The sequence below is a fragment of the Topomyia yanbarensis genome, chromosome 3 (genome assembly GCF_030247195.1).
Source record: "Topomyia yanbarensis strain Yona2022 chromosome 3, ASM3024719v1, whole genome shotgun sequence".
Classification (NCBI taxonomy): domain Eukaryota; kingdom Metazoa; phylum Arthropoda; class Insecta; order Diptera; family Culicidae; genus Topomyia; species Topomyia yanbarensis.
The window spans coordinates 94424680-94442334 of record NC_080672.1 but is presented as its reverse complement, the minus strand read 5'-3'; the positions used below and the strand labels follow the sequence as shown (position 1 = coordinate 94442334).

The window sequence follows — 17655 nt, the reverse complement described above, 5'->3', positions numbered from 1 at the left end:
CCCACGGTTTGGGAGAACCTTTTTTGGGTGTTAACGTCGAGTACTCGTTTCGTCTGAGTTTGAATCGCGGTATCGAGAATCGAGTTGAACAAAAACTTATACTATTCCTCCGGGGGAAGTACCTGTATCGAATCGATAGTTTTGGATATCTCAGCAGCGTAGCTCATCCAATCAATGTTTCGTGTAAGGTCATAGGGAACATTGATTGGTTCCGAAGGTCTTGAACGAGTGGTGACTGCAATTACAATCGGCAGGTAGTCACTACCATGGGGATCAGATATTACCGTCCACTTACAATCTAACCGTAGTAATGTCGAGCATTGACATGTCCAGTGCACTTGCTTGCGCTGGTGGTCTAGGAACCCGTGTAATTTCCCCTGTGTTCAGAATTGCCATATTGAAGTTGTCACAAAGGTCTTTAATTGGTCAAGGATCGATTATCGTCGTACAGACAGCCCTACCCTGAACCGTGAGAGTCTCCAAGAAGCAGGCGGGGCGAGGGAAGGTGTTCAATCACGTTGGAGAATCTTCGATATCCCATCCCATGGCCCTAGGAGGAATGTAAATAAAAGCAATGCAAGGATATTTGCCTTTCATTGTTGCTTGATAAGCGACAACTTCAATGCCTGGCGTCGAAGGGAGGCTGATTCGATTGAAGGAGTAGCACTTTTTGATCCCTATAGGCACCCCTCCTTATGAGTCTGCTCGATCCAAGCGGATAATGTTAAAATCGTGGAAGTTGAGGTATAAATTAGAAGTAAGCCATGTTTCACATAGGGAAAATGCACCACAATTATTGTAATCTAGCAAGTGTTTTAATGAATCAATTTTGAAGATCATACGTCTGCAGTTCCACTGTAAGACAGTGATCAGATCCGTAATTCCGTTCAATAAGGTAACCATCAAAGACGATCGCTGCAAGGAGGGGTCATTGTTCAGTCAACTGTTTTAAAAATGTTCTTACTGTTGGTAGAATAGCAACCAGCAAGCTTTTCAGAGGATCGGTAATGTTGAAAGCTGTGAATATCCTGTTCACAATGTAAGAAAGTTTAAGGAATCCCGTTTTAGGTTGCGTTTTTGACTGTAAAGCGGGAGAACTTGGGATTTGTTGTGCCCCGGGGAGTGCTGGGAACTCCTGGTTGTATCTCAATTTCCCAAAACCACACACCTAGAAAAAATAGTGTAAATTTACGTCTCCTGACCCTGACATATACGAGCATCAAAAATGACTTAGTTTTACGTTTGATTTTAATTTTACATGACGTTTAATTTCGTAAATCATGTAATTTTACTCCACATACAGCGTTTGTTCTGAATGGTAGGAAGTGTAATTTTATGTCATTGCGCATGTAAAGTATATGTTTCATGTAAAATTGAATGGAACACGGTAATGTTCCTTCATTTCGTAAATTACGGTTACGGTCATGTTTGCAATTACGTCAACGATAAAATTCAGATTTTTTTGGAGTGCAGGAGGTATCATCTTCGGATTTGTAGCAGCACTTCTAGTTGATGAAATATTTTTATTTTGTGCCCTTGTTTGGGACAACCTAGAACCCTTACGAGGAAATTCGAGTCGAGTTTGGATTAGGTCTTTTCCTAGAGTTTCCAAACGAAGCCAAAGAATGCCCCTCGCAAGGGTCGTTAGAGGCGATATCGTCAGTTGGCAAGAGAGCGTATGGGTTTTCGGAGATAAGTGGAACAGCTCTTTTAAGGATTTCTGCGTAAGAGCGTTTCGATCGATCTTTGGCGGATTGCTTCAGTTTATCCGCGCGAAGTTTGTGCGCTGGGCATGTCAAAAGTGCATGTGGATTCTCCCCACAGTAAACACACTTCTCAGCGGGCCTCCTGCAAGTATCATCCGCATGATGTTTCCCACATTTGCTGCACTGTTGCTTGTCAATTGATTGGAGATCCGAATCATCCGACACAGGAATACAACATTTGGCGACGAGGATGATCTCATCTTTAGTACGGAAAAAAGGTAAGAAAATATAATATATGTTAAACGGAAAGAGTTTCTATGATAAAATTGAGGTTAAGTAGTTGTCTTAACTTCCAGAGAAACTAAGTGCTAACTAGCGTGATCCAAGCGATACTATCAAAGGGTAGTAGCTATCGAAAGGATAGCGATAAGACTAAGTCACCTGCGAGTGGCAGCTGCTAGCCAGCGAATTCAAAGCCATTTGAAAAGGGCAACTAGATAAAGCGAAACTATCTACCAGAAGGTAGAGGCTCCGAAGAGCCGGGAAGCAAAACATTGAAAGTTGATCGATTGTAACGTGTGGTACGATGGAGAAATGCGACATCCCCCAGTTCAAGTATAAGTCATTGCCGAGGAACGCCATTCGTGATGAATGGGTGAAATATAAGCGAAATTTTGGTTATATTATATCGGCTACGAATGAAAAAGACAAAACGCGCATACGGAATATTTTGCTGGCAAAGGGTGGCCCAGAGCTCCAAGAGGTATTTGCGTCCATACCAGGTTCTGACGTGACTGAGGATACCGAGAAAACAATCGATCCATACGCAGTCGCCATAGAAAAATTGGATGCGTACTTCTCACCAAAACAACATGATGCGTTCGAACGAAATATGTTCTGGCTTCTGAAGCCGAATCTGGAGGAAACGCTGGAGAAATTCATGCTCCTCTGCCAGGACCAAGCAAATAAATGCAATTTCGGGAAATCAGCCGAAGAAAGCAGATCAATCAGCGTGATCGACAAAGTGATTCTGTTCGCACCAAGTGAGCTTAAGGAACAATAACGTGATTCATTGTCTTGATGAAGTTACCAAAATTGTAACCACGTATGAATCCGTAAAACAGCAGGTCCGATCAATGAGCATTCCTACAAGTTCTGAAAACTTCTCGACAGCATACGGAAATATTAACAGGATTCAGCAATGAAATGCAAAATAATGCACGCGATGTGGTTGTAAAGGACATTTTGGAACTGACGTTTCCTGCCCTGCTAAAGGAAAAGAGTGTAACAAATGTAAACGGATTGGGCATTTTGCTACCCAATGTCGCACCAATTTTGCATCATGGCGGAAATATGATGGACCGTTTCGTAGTGGCAAAAGCTTCCAAACTGATCGTATTAACAAGGTCGAGGTTCACAGAGGTGATGACCACAAAGAAGGCGTATGTTCGGACAATAATTTCATTTTCCGTATCAGTGACGGTGACGAACTACTCTGGTTGAAAGTAGGAGATGTGCTGCTGCAAGTTTTAGTCGACTCTGGATGCAAAAAAAACGTAATCGATGAGAAAACGTGGGAATACCTTAAGGCTAACTGCGCTAAAGTTTGGAATCAACAAAAGAAGTGTGACTTGGTTTTCTTACCATACGGCGATCAAGCGTAGCCGTTAACGGTACTAGGCAAGTTTGAAACATTAGTACATATTGAAGACGCGGGTCGTACTTAAAAGAAGTACGCCACATTCTACGTAGTAAAAGGCGGACAGCAATGTTTACTAGGTCGGAAAACTGCCACAGATCTAGGGGTGTTGTTTGCCGGGTTACCAAGTACTTATGGAGTAGCAATGCTAGAAACCAGCACCAAACACCCGTTTCATAAGATCAAAGGAGTCAATGTTTGTATTCTCATCGATCTCTCGATCCCATCCCATCGGTCTGCGCTTACGTCCAGAATAGAGGAGAAGTTGAATGCATTACTGGCGAATGACATCATTGAGCCTGTTGAAGGAGGATGCCAATGGGTGTCCCCGTTAGTTACTGTAGTGAAAGACAATGGGGATTTACGTTTGTGCGTGGATATGCGTAAGGCGAACGCTGCCATTCTTAGAGAGAGGCATTTGATGCCTACGATCGAGGATTTCCTTCCTAGATTTACCGGTGCAAAGTTTTTTAGCAGGCTAGACATACAAGAGGCTTTTCATCAAGTTGAATTGGAAGAAGCCAGTCGATACATAACTACGTTTATCACGCACATGAGTTTATTTCGTACAAGCGCCTCGTGTACGGAATAGTCATAGCACCGGAAATTTTCCAGCGTTTTCTTGAACAGATACTCAGTCGCTGCGGTAAATTTGCTGTCAATTTCATCGACGATATTTTAATCCTTACTGAAACAATGGAAGAAGTCCTTTCTACGCTCCGTGGATACGGAGTGCTGCTGAACAAGGACAAATGTGTGTTCAAGGTTACGATGTTGGATTTTCTGGGTCACACAATCTCATCAGAAGGCATTTAATCTTCGGATAACAAAATCGAAGCTCTGAAAAAATTTCGAGCACCAACCAGCCAGGAAGAACTGCGAATCTTTCTTGGTATTGTGACCTACGTAGGACGATTTCTACCTGATCTTGCGACCACTACTGCACCTTTGCGGGCACTAACGCACACTGGGGTCAAATTTGTGTGGGGAAAAGATCAGCACCAATCGTTTACAAAAACTAAAGGAAATGATTGCTAATGTTAAGTTATTGCGATTCTTCGATAACTCTCTACGAACACGTGTCATTGCTGATGCTTCACCCGTGGCTCTCGGTGCCGCTCTGCTACAATTTGAAGGTTCAACTGATGACGCCCCTCGCCCGATTGCATACTCGAGCAAAAGCCTTACACAAACTGAGCACAGATACTGTCAAACCGAGAAGGAAGCCCTCGCGTTGGTTTGGACAGTCGAGCGTTTTTCTTGTTACCTGCTGGGTCGTACCTTCGAACTGGAAGCGGATCACAAGCCGCTAGAAGCGATATTCAAACCAACGTCCAGACCCTGTTCTAGAATCGAGCGATGGGTGCTTCGTTTGCAATCCTTTTCATTCACCGTAAAATATCGTAAAGGTTCCAGCAACATTGCTGATCCGTTGTCTCGTCTAGTTGTTGACGATACTCCCGAAGAATTTGATGTCGAAAATAAGTTTATGGTGCTGGCAGTCATGGAATCCGCAGCAATCGATATTCAAGAGCTCGAGGAATCAATGGAAGCAGATTCAACACTAGCAGCAGTGAAGACGTGTCTGCACAAGGGATCCTGGAATGAATCGGAAGTTAAACCGTACGTACCATTTAGAGGCGAGCTAGGAATGGTAGGTGACCTACTTGTCCGTGGCGATAAACTTGTCGTCCCGTTGAGACTGCGCTCCAGGATGCTGGATTTGGCTCACGAAGGGCACCCCGGCGAATCTGTCATGAAGCGGCGTCTTAGGAATTGAGTTTGGTGGCCTGGTATGGATCGCGAGGTCACTAATCGAATTGCGAAGGCTGCCGTCTAGTTTCTATGCCGAATAAGCCCGAACCGATGTCACGACGACCACTGCCATGTAAACCGTGGGTGGACGTCGCCATTGACTTCCTTCGACCAATGCCGAGCGGTTTATAGTTACTGGTTGTCTCGACTACTATAGTCGCTACAAAGAAGTAGTGGTTATGCACAAAATTACGGCCAAGGAAACTGTTACTAGACTAAACACCATTTTCACTTGTCTGGGTTACCCTAGAACGATAACGCTAGATAACGCAAAACAGTTTGTGGGTACTGAGATAGAAGAATACAGTCAAAATCACAGTATCCACTTAAACCACTCGACACCATACTGGCCCCAAGAGAACGGGTTGATGGAAAGGCAAAACCGGTCACTGCTCAAGCGACTTCAAATTAGCAATGCTCTTGGTAGAGATTGGCGTAAGGATTTACAAGAGTACTTGATGATGTACTACACCACACCGCATTCTACAACTGGACGCACACCCACGGAACTCCTTTACGGTAGAACCATCAGATCCAAAATCCCAGCTCTGCAGGATATTGAAACAACACCAACAACCTCTGATGTTGCAGACAGAGATCAAATGTTGAAAGAAAAGGGAAGGGAAAATGAGGACTCTCGTAGAAGAGCAAGGAAATCATCAATTGATCTTGGAGACACTGTGTTAATGAAAAATCTGTTACCAGGCAATAAGCTCCAAACAACATTCGACCCCAAAGAATACAAGGTCGTTGATCGTTTGGGACCGCGAGTAACGATTGAAGACCCCTTAAATGGAAGATCGTATGACCGAAACGTGGCACATTTGAAAAAAGTCATTGATACAACACAGGCACACATTGAAGCTCCAGTGCACAATGAGGACTCTCAGCGAGCAGAGTTACAGGAAGCAGGAGACGACAATTCACAAGAAGAATTTCGAAGGTTTCGATGAAGATGCATCATCAGTTACAGTATCATCACATCGGTCACCAACTAGAGAGCAACGAACCAGGAATCTGCCTTTGAAATACCATGATTATCAGTTATAAATTCTTAATTTTTTAAAAGGGGAGATGTGGTGCCCAAGTCCGGCACTGGGAAAATACCTTTTAGAGTATGCAGAGTACGTGCCTGGTGGGATGAACTGTCAGAGTGGTTTAGATATGCGAGAAATGAATAACGGAAATTATTCTTCAAGTATCGTTGCATAATCAATTGATTGGAGATCCGAATCATCCGACACGGGAATACAACAAACGGTTTATTTTTGGGCCGAAAGTATACCACCCGAGGACCAGCGGATCCATCCTGATAAACCTCGACTCGGGTGGGGCTGTGAGTCGATTCTATCACATTCGCCCCCGTGAAAATTCGCCCGAAAGCCATATTTACCCGAATGTCATTCACCGAAAGCCATTTACCCGAATGAAACATAAACCCAAATGTCATTCACCCGAATGCCATGAACACTCGAAAGACATTCACCCGAATGCAACATAATCACGAATACCCGAAAAACATCGAAATATCAATCGAAAAAATTTAATTTATTAAGCTGAAATACAAATTTTATTACATTTAATGCTATGGAGAAATTAAAACTAAAGCTATACTAGTCCAATAGTTAATCAAATCACCTGGTTTGTATGATTTAACTAGGGTTTCCAGTTTTAAGTCCTTTTGTGCGTTCTTTTTAGACTTTTTAGCTGTTGGTACCGCTAGTAGTTTACGTAAAACACCCATACTAGGGTTTTTCTCTTCAAGCTGCAACTGCTTCAACATACCATAGAATGTAGGATTTCCACGGCTTAACAAACCGTTGCATTTATTGTGCCAGCCTTCCACATTATTCTTCGATACATTTTCGAAAACTGACCACGAAGCGGGGGAAAAGAGCGGTCATCGAGAACCCTTTTGGTTAGCTTCCTTCCTACCGAAAATACGATTCTTACTAATGTAATCCAAAAAATCGTCGAGAACCTTTGGACGACTTTTCCTCAATTCTTCGAGTGCCATTGGAATACCTTGATGGGGCAAAAAAGCCAAGGCAACAACTTGTTTGTAAATGAGTCGTATTCGGTGAGCTTCCGAATATTTTGTCTGATGACTAAGTTGTTTTAATTTTCTGAAAAAAAAACTTTGATTTAGATGGAAGAATCATCCGTGAAGGGCAGCACCGAAAAAAACTTCTAGCAACGTTTATCACAGCTGTCTCGAAATCCAATATTATGTAGAGAGCTATTTGGTATATAGATTTAAAAAATTGCTCTTGTTTTAAATGAAGGAATCAACCCTTATGTTTGAGTAAACCGGGCAGACGAGTGGATCAACAGTGTCCTTGCAAAATTATGCAGATCCAAAGATTTGTTCATGTTTGAAAGAAGCAATCAACCCCTAATTGTGGGAAAAGAGCTGCTCATGTTTAAAAGAAGGAATCAATCCCTAAGTGTGAGTAAACCGGGCAAATGAGTGGATCACCAGTATGATTGCGAGGGCTATTTGGTATACAAACTCAAAGAACTGCTCATATTTAAAGAAGGAATCAACCCCTATGTTTCAATGGATACCAATGGATCACAGGTTTGCTGAGGCGGGACCTCCGCTTCGGTTCCTCGACCTCGGTAATTGCGGCAAAACCGCATGACACTAGCTTCGCCACATAACCTTTATGAGCTACTATTTACTAACGACGTTATACTAAATGAACTTCCACATGCATTATATAATTACTAATTTAATTGATTCAATTTGTTAACGGAACATCTTAATATATATTTACCTCGATTGATGTTTAAACTAGCTATAGCCCCTATGTTTGAGCAAACCGGGCAAACGAGAGGATCACAGATCATGGATCAACGCCTCGTCCGAATCTCTCTCCAAGGTACACCTAACGGTGGTCCGAGGACAATGAGGATATAGAGACATAGAAAGGGTTACAGTACGAGCCAATAGGTCGTGGTACCTTTTGAAGATTCCCTATCGATAGAAATATGTACACACAGATATTTTCCCTTCTAGCGAAAACTGCATATCAAGAAGACTGGCAACTCTGTCCAGAATCTGGAGACAGCAACAGCAACGCCACTTGCGGTTAAAGGTGGTACTTCCCACAGTGATGCACACACACATATACATTTTTACATTAAGCTTCCTACCTTCCTTCAATAGAGGCTCTGTAACCTCTGTCGCTCGTTTGCATGGGGGAAGGAAGGAGATATCAGTCTTTTTAATATGAAGTCATCGCTTCTAGACTAATTCAGTCGAATGATATGGCACACGATTCTCCGAGCCTGACTTATGTTGTCGATTTTCAGAGTGATTGCACTGCCTTTCTATACAAGAAAGGCAAAATTGTTTAAAAAACCTTAGAAGAAACCAGGGTGAGTTGAAACGGATTAGTGTTGAAACAGCGCCCATTGCAAGCGAAATAATACTGTTTAGGATCTGGCAAACAACACTATATTTCTTTACAAAAGCATTGTTGCAAAATTCCAAACTTGATAGTTTTGCTATCAATAGACACCGTTTCCTTACTGTATGCTCAAAACAACATTAATAAACTATCACGAAAAGGAAAGCATCGGGATTTCTTTGTAGCAGCAAAAAAACGCTAGTGTCGTATTTTTCTCAGTATCAACATTAGTCAGTGTTGGTATATTGTTACAGAATTTTCAGTAAACTTCACATTATCATATTAAGTGTCCCGTAATTCACACTTCCTTCGCTACAATATTACACACGAGCTAGCATTTTTTTTCTCGCATTGTTTGTAAACTTTCGCTGTTAGCGAGTTTCGTCAGCTTTGTCGTCTTAATTCTGTTTACAATTTCAATAACATTTTATATCGCCTGTCTCAGGTATCTGCCATTATAGTTTTATACGCCGATGAAAACTATTTCATTTACAGTCCCAATTTCACCCTTCTTTGTTTTCGTTCGATTATGACTGATGTGAGCTTCGTCGGGCGGGTGTCCTCCCTTTCCTCGTGGTTACTAAAATCTAATATCAGCTTTCTATTAGTTTCCATTTGTAAAATAAAGTTGACGAGAAAAAAGTTTTATAAACTTTCCTTCCCAAGCGTGTGTTGTTTGCATTCATTGGTTCACTAAAAACGTGTAGCTCAAATAGACACTAATTTATTTGTATGTACTTTTGCAATCAGAAACAAAACTCGAAGAAAACTAATTGTAAAAACTCTACAAATATACGACCCATGTATTGTATTCTTCATGTAAGGTGGCTGCCCGTAGGGCAAGGACTAATTCTAATTTTTACACAACTATCTATCAAGTGAAAAATAGGATGACAAACTATCTACCGCGTTGTTGAAAAATAAGCGTTTTCAAACTATGGTTTATTTTTTATTTTTCTACAGTCCAGATGATTCTCCTTGTAGTATTTATTCACTATAATGATTTTGTAATGTTTTATTTTATTTTACATATTTTGCTCATATTTATGTATACATAGCACTGCTACTGGGTCATAAGTAATTTTATTTTTGTCGCTCTCCTGTTTGATTTGATTAAATACTAGATCCCTTTGTTATGAGGCTGTCGCGCTTGCTAAATCGAGTGACTGGTAGCATTAAGTAACAACATGTGTTATCAGAAACACATTTATTCCACCGCATTAAATCTAAAACACAAGAATGAGCCCATGCCCTGAGCTTGCCTCATCAGGAGTCACTGCCTTTGAAGCGCGGGTATCTCCATTTTGTATCGGTTCAGTGACAGTGACAACAACAGTTGATTAGCACATTAAGACCTCCGGATAGTTAGACCCCCAATTAACGAAAACCATTTCACGAACTGTTATTCGAGAGCAATGACAATTCACTGTGTTGACTATTATGCTTAGGATCTGTTAGAAATAGAAATAAGGGAGATGTTAGAAGCAAATGTCTGTTTCAACTTCCGCATATTTCCTATTCATTTCGCTATATGGTTTCCATCAAATGTTACGACATTTCTCCACCCCGAGGGTCAGTGGACACACAAAGAGAATCACACACCTTCTTGGTTTATTGCAACATACGGGCGGGACCACCGAGCGTGGCAGTGGCTGGTATGACAGAGCCCGTCGATCCGGCACCAATAACAAAGGGCGTTGGTTCGGCACCGCTTCCCTGCTGTTTCATTTTACACTCTGGACAGAACCATTTACCTTTCGGGGGCATAATTATGCCGACGCACTCAAAGTGGAACCATTCGATTCGGCAATTGTCTCCGTCACAAGCAATCATTTCTGATACTTCATCGTAGGGGCAGCGACAGTAGCAGTAAACGGATTCACCCTCCCGTGGTGGGCGCCATCCGGCAGGGATACGGATCTGGTTGGGAGGGAAAAACTCTGTGGTAATACTGGGGAACGATCCGAGTGGTGGAACCTTCGGGATCCTCGTATCCATAATGGGTGGTTCGAACGGAGGTGCTGAGGCAACTACAGGCGCAGGGAAGTCCGGAGCCAGAGAACGGGCGGTGGCCGGAGGGATAGTTGGCGGTGCTGATTTTGGGGTTTTAGATTTAGCGGAACCTCGCTTTCGAGAGCCTGGCGCTTTTGGAGTCCCTCGAACGGGCGTTTTCTTCGCAATGGATAGTTTTAGTTTCGGTAGTGGTGGTGGTGGCCTATGGGGAGTAGTTTTCATGGGTTTGTGACTAATTTGGAGAACGCCTTCCTGACTGGAATCGCTGTCGGCATCAGTTTGGTGAGGAGTACTCATCGGACTTGCATGGATGTGGTGAACGGGAGCCTGAGGGATGCGCGTTGTTACAACACGAGGAGGCTGTTGAACGGGTGTGATTGGCGAAGGAAGCACTCGACTAGTAACCGGAGTATGATGCTCTGGTTGTTTGAGTTTGGGAGTCTTGGTTTTCACTATCGGCGGTGACGGTAGGTCTTCTTTGCTCCAAACTAAATTGGGAGGTGGTGTTGGCTTCATAACGGAAAGGATGGACTTTTCGGGGTTTTTGGAAGCCTGAGGAGTTAACGCAGATGCTGGTTCCTCATCGCTAGTGTAGCCGTAGAATTTATTCGGTTTGCGGCTACGTTGAGATCGTTTCAGTGGAGCATCGGACTCCGAGCTATTTCCTGTGCTAAGACGTGGGGACAGAGTCTTGGATGAAGACTTCGAAGTAAAAGTATTCAAGGGTGTGCTTGGTGTTGAATGATCAGCTAGAGGTGGAATCTTTGGACTGTTTAATTGATGAAACACCGGTGGTGCTGTCAGCGGTGGTGCTTGAAGTACTGGAACCGGTGAAAACTGATCGACATGATTCAGATTCAGAAGAGGAGGAATGTTCATATGGTGTTTCTGCGACAACAACTGCAAAGGCGTTTTCTTAGCTAACTTTCTTTCGCGCTTCCTCTTTTTCAGCTTAACCTTCTTCTTGACACCTTGCTCTTCCGGTGGCAAAGACGGCGTTGATGGTCGACTGTTTTCAACGATTCCATAGGTGTTCAGTGGGCTCATACAAGTTTGTTGTAGAAGCTGTTTTCGCTTCTCCGCCAGCATCTGATTGGCCAACTTCTGAGGATGGTCATCGTAGAATTCTTCATCCGTCTCCGATTCGTCTGTCTCTAGGTCTGATTCACGGATAATGGTATCGGGATCGACAGGTTCAGGTGGTAGCACAGGAACTTCCTCCTTCTCTGGTGGCTGTTCTTCCTCTTTCACTTTTCCCAGCCTATCTTCTACCTCCTTAATTTTCTTTTTCGCAGCATTTTCATCTGAACTTTCCGAATCGTCCGAGGATGAGCTACTACTTCCAGAACTACTCGAACTACAGCTGCAGTTTGAGCCACACTCACAGCTTGAATCTGAATCACTTCCACTACCACTAGATGATGAATCAGAGCCACTTTTAGAAGGTTTTCTCTTTCGAGGAGATTTCTGTTTCTTCGAATGGCTGCTCTGTGTAGAACTTTTCAGTAGAGACTCTCGTTTTTTGACACCTTCCAGGTTTCCATCATCATCGATCACAATTGTTTCTCCTGCCTCCGCTGCTTTGATCTGAGGATAAACCTTCTTTGTCATGCGGCAATAGTCGTGATCCGATTGAGAAACATGCAGGATCTTTGTTTTTAACAATTTATCAACAAACTGTTCCTCGCTTATGTCTTCGGCCAAAGATGCCCTCCTACTATTGGTTCTACTAGCTTGATAATTTTTAAAGTTATTCCAAATAGCCATAACCTGTTCTGTTCCAGCCTGCGTCGATTCTTCGGTAGTTGCATCTTCTTTTGGTTCTTCCTTTTTCAACGCAGGAGATTGTTCATCACCAGAACTCTCACTCAGAGTTGTTCCCGGCACAGACACGAATCTCTTACTGCTAGTGTTCGAATTCTCTGCATCTGAATTGTCACTACTATCGCTTTCCGAGAGATTTAAAGCTGGAAGATTGATCAAATCAGTTAGTGATTTTTCCTGATCCTCCTTAGATCGCTTCTTCTTTTTCTTTCGTGAATTTTCTGTAGGCTTCCCCAAATCGGATTCTTTCTTCTCTTCTTTGACTTCTACCTTTACCTTACCGTCATCAATGGACTCTTCTTTCGCGGGTTTAGTATCTTCCACTGGTTTTTCCTGCTCCTCCACTTTCTGTTTCGAAATTGGCTCCGGTTCCGGTGTCGGATCCTTATTTTTGGGTGGTGAAAGAGGTGGTTGTGTCGGTTCGTAATGTCGCTGAACATGCTTTAACAGCAATTTCTTTGAAATAAACTTTTTCTCACACCCATCTTCACTGCAGGGATACTTTTCCTCACCATTGTGTAACCGTTGGTGCACCTTCAGTGCCAGCGACTTCCCGAAACCCATTTGACATACCTCGCAAATAAACTGCGCAGGTGGTGCACAGAAATGATACACATGGGGCCACTTCTTTTGTAAACATCTCTTGCACAACACTCCTTCCGTTCCGTGCTTCCAGAATAGATGCTTCAAGATGTCCGCTTTGTTGCGGTAGGCAATTCCGCACCGATAGCACAGATGATGCAACTTATGTTTCCACACGTGGTTGGACAACGCACCCTGTTCCACGCACTGTTCCAAACACACATCGCACGCAAAGTGGCGTTTTCTTAAATGTACCATCAACCGGAAAGCCGAGGGGATCCCATCAATACTACACAAACTGCACCGGAACGTATAATCCAGAATACCCAGGCGGTTGGGTGCTCCCGGACACATGTGACAGAGTAACTCACTGTAACTAAAGAAATTAGCACGACACATCAAGCAAATCAGCAGTGACTTTTGGTGCATTTTGCGATTGTGCAGGTACAGTTCCTTGTGGATCGTTGTTATGAAACGGCACTGAAAGCATTCAAATTGCTTCGGATAGGTGACTGCTTTCTGCTCCGCGGTCCAGCTACTATCGAACGTTTCCAAGTTGAAGAACATCGGTTCCAACTCGTCCAGGCAGACCTTAAATCGCTGAACAATCGTTGCCGGCAGTAATTCCTCGGCCGTTATGCTGTTCACAGTCGCTTGAAAACGATGCGTTGCTATCAAATGCAAGGCCAGATATTTACCATTGACGGCGATTCGTCTGGCGTGATTGCAGTACAAACAAAAGGGAACCGTCGATTGGAGACAAATTTTGATGAAGTCTCGTATATGAATTTTGTCCAAGGGTTCGTCAAGCGTCAGGTCAAACATTTGAGAGTCTTCGTCCGCTATAACGATACCATCCGATGGTGGTTCCGGTTCTATTGAAGATTTTGCAACCGGTGGTTCTGGTGCAGCTTGCTCATGATCCAATGGCACTGGATGCTGACTTGTTTCATCCACGGCCATCGGTTCCGGTGAGGCAGGTTTTTCTATCTCTGTTCGATGATGTTGTGGCATCGGAGCTGGACCCATTTCTGGTGGCAAACTGACCGGTTGCCTGTCACCTTCTTCCTCGATGTCCATTTCGACAGGATCGAGTTTCATGTCATCTTCTATCCGGCAATTAGTCGAAGCTGGTGTGTCCACAAGGTGATCCATTGCTGGCGGATGCGACGTAATCTGAAACAACGTACATAGGTAATTAGATAAATATTGTCATGTCATAGTGTTTATAAGCTATTTTTTACACTAGTAGGAAAGCCCTGGTGTGGGCGTACAAGGTTTAAGGCGCTGGTCACATAAGCCAGTCGTCTATGATCGAACCCAGTGTGTCCAAGTAGTACAGAATAACCATTGAAAATGACGGACAAGATGTGGACATACCAACAGTAGACGAGGTTAAGAACGCTATAGGCAGAGGTGGGAAAAACCGGTTTAGTACCGGTACGGTAAACCAAATTTTCACACGATTTTGTGTTTCCTTTACATCGTGTGCGGTCTTACCGCTGGTTGTGTTTCAACGAGACACGAAAACCAAACCGAGTTTAGTTTACACAGCACTGTGGTTTGGTTTTGATTTTCGTTTACCGGTGCACGAGTATGGAACGAAACACGAGAATACCGAAACCAAAATTCGGCTGTGTTCCGGTTGTGTATTCGGGTTGATGTTAATCGGCTAGGCTAGTGCTGCCAGAATTTTTATTAGAAATTCAGTGCATATTTATTTTAGATATAATGTCAGGTATTTTTTCGGTAATTGAAAAATTGTTCTGAGACATCTTCCATGTACAAAAAAAAATGTTCCTCGTCATTTTGGAAGAAAATAAATGACTTACCTTAACTCAATATTACGGCATTTTTATGATGATTTATCATCAGGAACTTTGCAATATGGGTATGTTTGGTATGGGGAACTGCCCAAAAATCGAAAGTAAAAGGAAGTTTATTAGCCTTCGCTATTTTTATATGAGAGACTGAGAGCAAGAGTGGATTAAAATGTTGTTCAGAGCAAAAATGGGTTAAAATATTCCCTTAGATCCGAAATTGTATATTTATCAAAACTTCAGGCAAAAGCGGGTCAAATATCATTTAGCGCAAAAATTGTTCGACAAAATTTTCAGAGCAAGAATGGTATAGAATATTAACCCATTTTTGCGGTACGAAAATAATACATAGGTTCATAACATGTGTTCATAATATTTCTTATTCGGACTTGTGAACAGAAATCGTAATATTTTGGATGCGTATAGGTCAGCAGACACCGAAAATTGACCATTGCCGCCATTTTAAAATCCAAGATGGCGACTTCCGGTTACCACAAAATAGTGAGAACCACCATGAATATGGGTGTCATTTGAAAGGATATGGTCAGCAGACACCGAAAATTGACCATTGGCGCCATTTGGAATCCAAGATGGCGACTTCCGGTTACCACAAACCACTATCAATATGGGTGTCATTTTAAAAGATATGGTCAGCAGACACCGAAAATTGACCATTAGCTCCATTTTGAAATCCAAGATGGCGACTTCCGGTTACCACAAAATAGTGAGAACCAGCATCAATATGGCTGTCATTTGAAAGGATATGGTCAGGACACCGAAAATTGACCATTACCGCCATTTTGAAATCCAAGATGGCGACTTCCGGTTACCACAAGATAGTGAGAACCATCATCAATATGGGTGTCATTTTAAAAGATATGGTCAGCAGACACCGAAAATTGACTATTAGCGCCATTTTGAAATCCAAGATGGCGACTTCCGGTTACCACAAAATAGTGAGAACCACCATCAATATGGGTGTCATTTGAAAGGATATGGTCAGCAGACACCGAAAATTGACCATTGGCGCCATTTGGAATCCAAGATGGCGACTTCCGGTTACCACAAACCACTATCAATATGGGTGTCATTTTAAAAGATATGGTCAGCAGACACCGAAAATTGACCATTAGCTCCATTTTGAAATCCAAGATGGCGACTTCCGGTTACCACAAAATAGTGAGAACCAGCATCAATATGGCTGTCATTTGAAAGGATATGGTCAGGACACCGAAAATTGACCATTACCGCCATTTTGAAATCCAAGATGGCGACTTCCGGTTACCACAAGATAGTGAGAACCATCATCAATATGGGTGTCATTTTAAAAGATATGGTCAGCAGACACCGAAAATTGACTATTAGCGCCATTTTGAAATCCAAGATGGCGACTTCCGGTTACCACAAAATAGTGAGAACCACCATCAATATGGGTGTCATTTGAAAGGATATGGTCAGCAGACACCGAAAATTGACCATTGGCGCCATTTGGAATCCAAGATGGCGACTTCCGGTTACCACAAACCACTATCAATATGGGTGTCATTTTAAAAGATATGGTCAGCAGACACCGAAAATTGACCATTAGCGCCATTTTGAAATCCAAGATGGCGACTTCCGGTTACCACAAAATAGTGAGAACCAGCATCAATATGGTTGTCATTTGAAAGGATATGGTCAGCAGACACCGAAAATTGACCATTAGCGCCATTTGGAATCCAAGATGGCGACTTCCGGTTACCACAAGATAGTGAGAACCATCATCAATATGGGTGTCATTTTAAAAGATATGGTCAGCAGACACCGAAAATTGACTATTAGCGCCATTTTGAAACCCAAGATGGCGACTTCCGGTTACCACAAAATAGTGAGAACCACCATCAATATGGGTGTCATTTTAAAAGATATGGTCAGCAGAACCAGAACGTCCTCATTTATTGGGAAGGTTTAAAAAAATGTGAGCCTGAGCTCTACGCCTTGGCTCAGGTGGCATTGGCCGTCCCATGTACGCAAGTGTCAGTGGAGCGTTCTTTTAGTTCGCTGTCCCTAATCTTAACAGACAGAAGATTAAAGCTGAACGATAAAAATTTGTCGAACATTTTATTTGTAAAACTTAACAGAGACCTTTTTGAACGGAAATAGACATGTTTCATTAATTCTTAATAACATGTGGAACTGCATAAATATAACAAAACATGTAACTTAAAATAAAGATTTCTTTTTACATCGATCACCTTAGATTTAATCATCCATCTTCGGGATTCCTTTGAAAGTTTGAAAGTACCTTGGAATTTCAAATATTGCATATTTTTAGGTTTAATTGTTTTCATTGATTTCAATGATTTGATTGGTTTGATTGATTTGATTGATTTGATTGATTTGATTGATTTGGTTGATTTGATTGATTTGATTGGTTTGATTGGTTTGATTGGTTTGATTGGTTTGATTGGTTTGATTGGTTTGATTGATTTGATTGATTTGATTGATTTGATTGATTTGATTGATTTGATTGATTTGATTGATTTGATTGATTTGATTGATTTGATTGATTTGATTGATTTGGTTGATTTGATTGATTTGATTGATTTGATTGATTTGATTGATTTGATTGATTTGATTGATTTCATAGATTTCATTGTTTTCATTGATTTAATTGATTGTATTGATAGCATTAATTTCAATGATTTGATTGATTTGATTGATCGCATTGATTGCATTGATCGCATTGATTTCATTGATTGTATTGAATTCATTGTTTTTATTGATTTCTTTGAAGTCAT

At 42.1% G+C, this 17655-nt stretch overlaps 2 protein-coding genes across 2 annotated transcripts in view; one reads left to right on the top strand and one right to left on the bottom strand.

Annotated features, from left to right (window-relative positions):
- Positions 1-5399: 5399 nt before the first annotated feature.
- Positions 5400-6173, top strand: LOC131687074 (uncharacterized protein K02A2.6-like). The gene has a single exon (XM_058971116.1). The coding sequence runs from the start codon at positions 5400-5402 to the stop codon at positions 6171-6173; it is 774 nt and encodes a 257-aa protein (XP_058827099.1).
- Positions 6174-8843: 2670 nt separating this feature from the next.
- The window catches only part of LOC131693692 (uncharacterized), a 43326-nt gene continuing 34514 nt past the window's right edge, over positions 8844-17655 (bottom strand). Inside the window, exon 4 of the mRNA XM_058981742.1 lies at positions 8844-14231. Coding sequence (XP_058837725.1) covers positions 10248-14231 — 3984 coding nt within the window. The 3' untranslated portion in view covers positions 8844-10247. The remainder of the gene's footprint in view (positions 14232-17655) is intronic.

Bases quoted from the DNA above. Each gene is read 5' to 3' on its own strand.
- LOC131687074 (XM_058971116.1), top strand. From the start codon at position 5,400: ATGCACAAAATTACGGCCAAGGAAACTGTTACTAGACTAAACACCATT.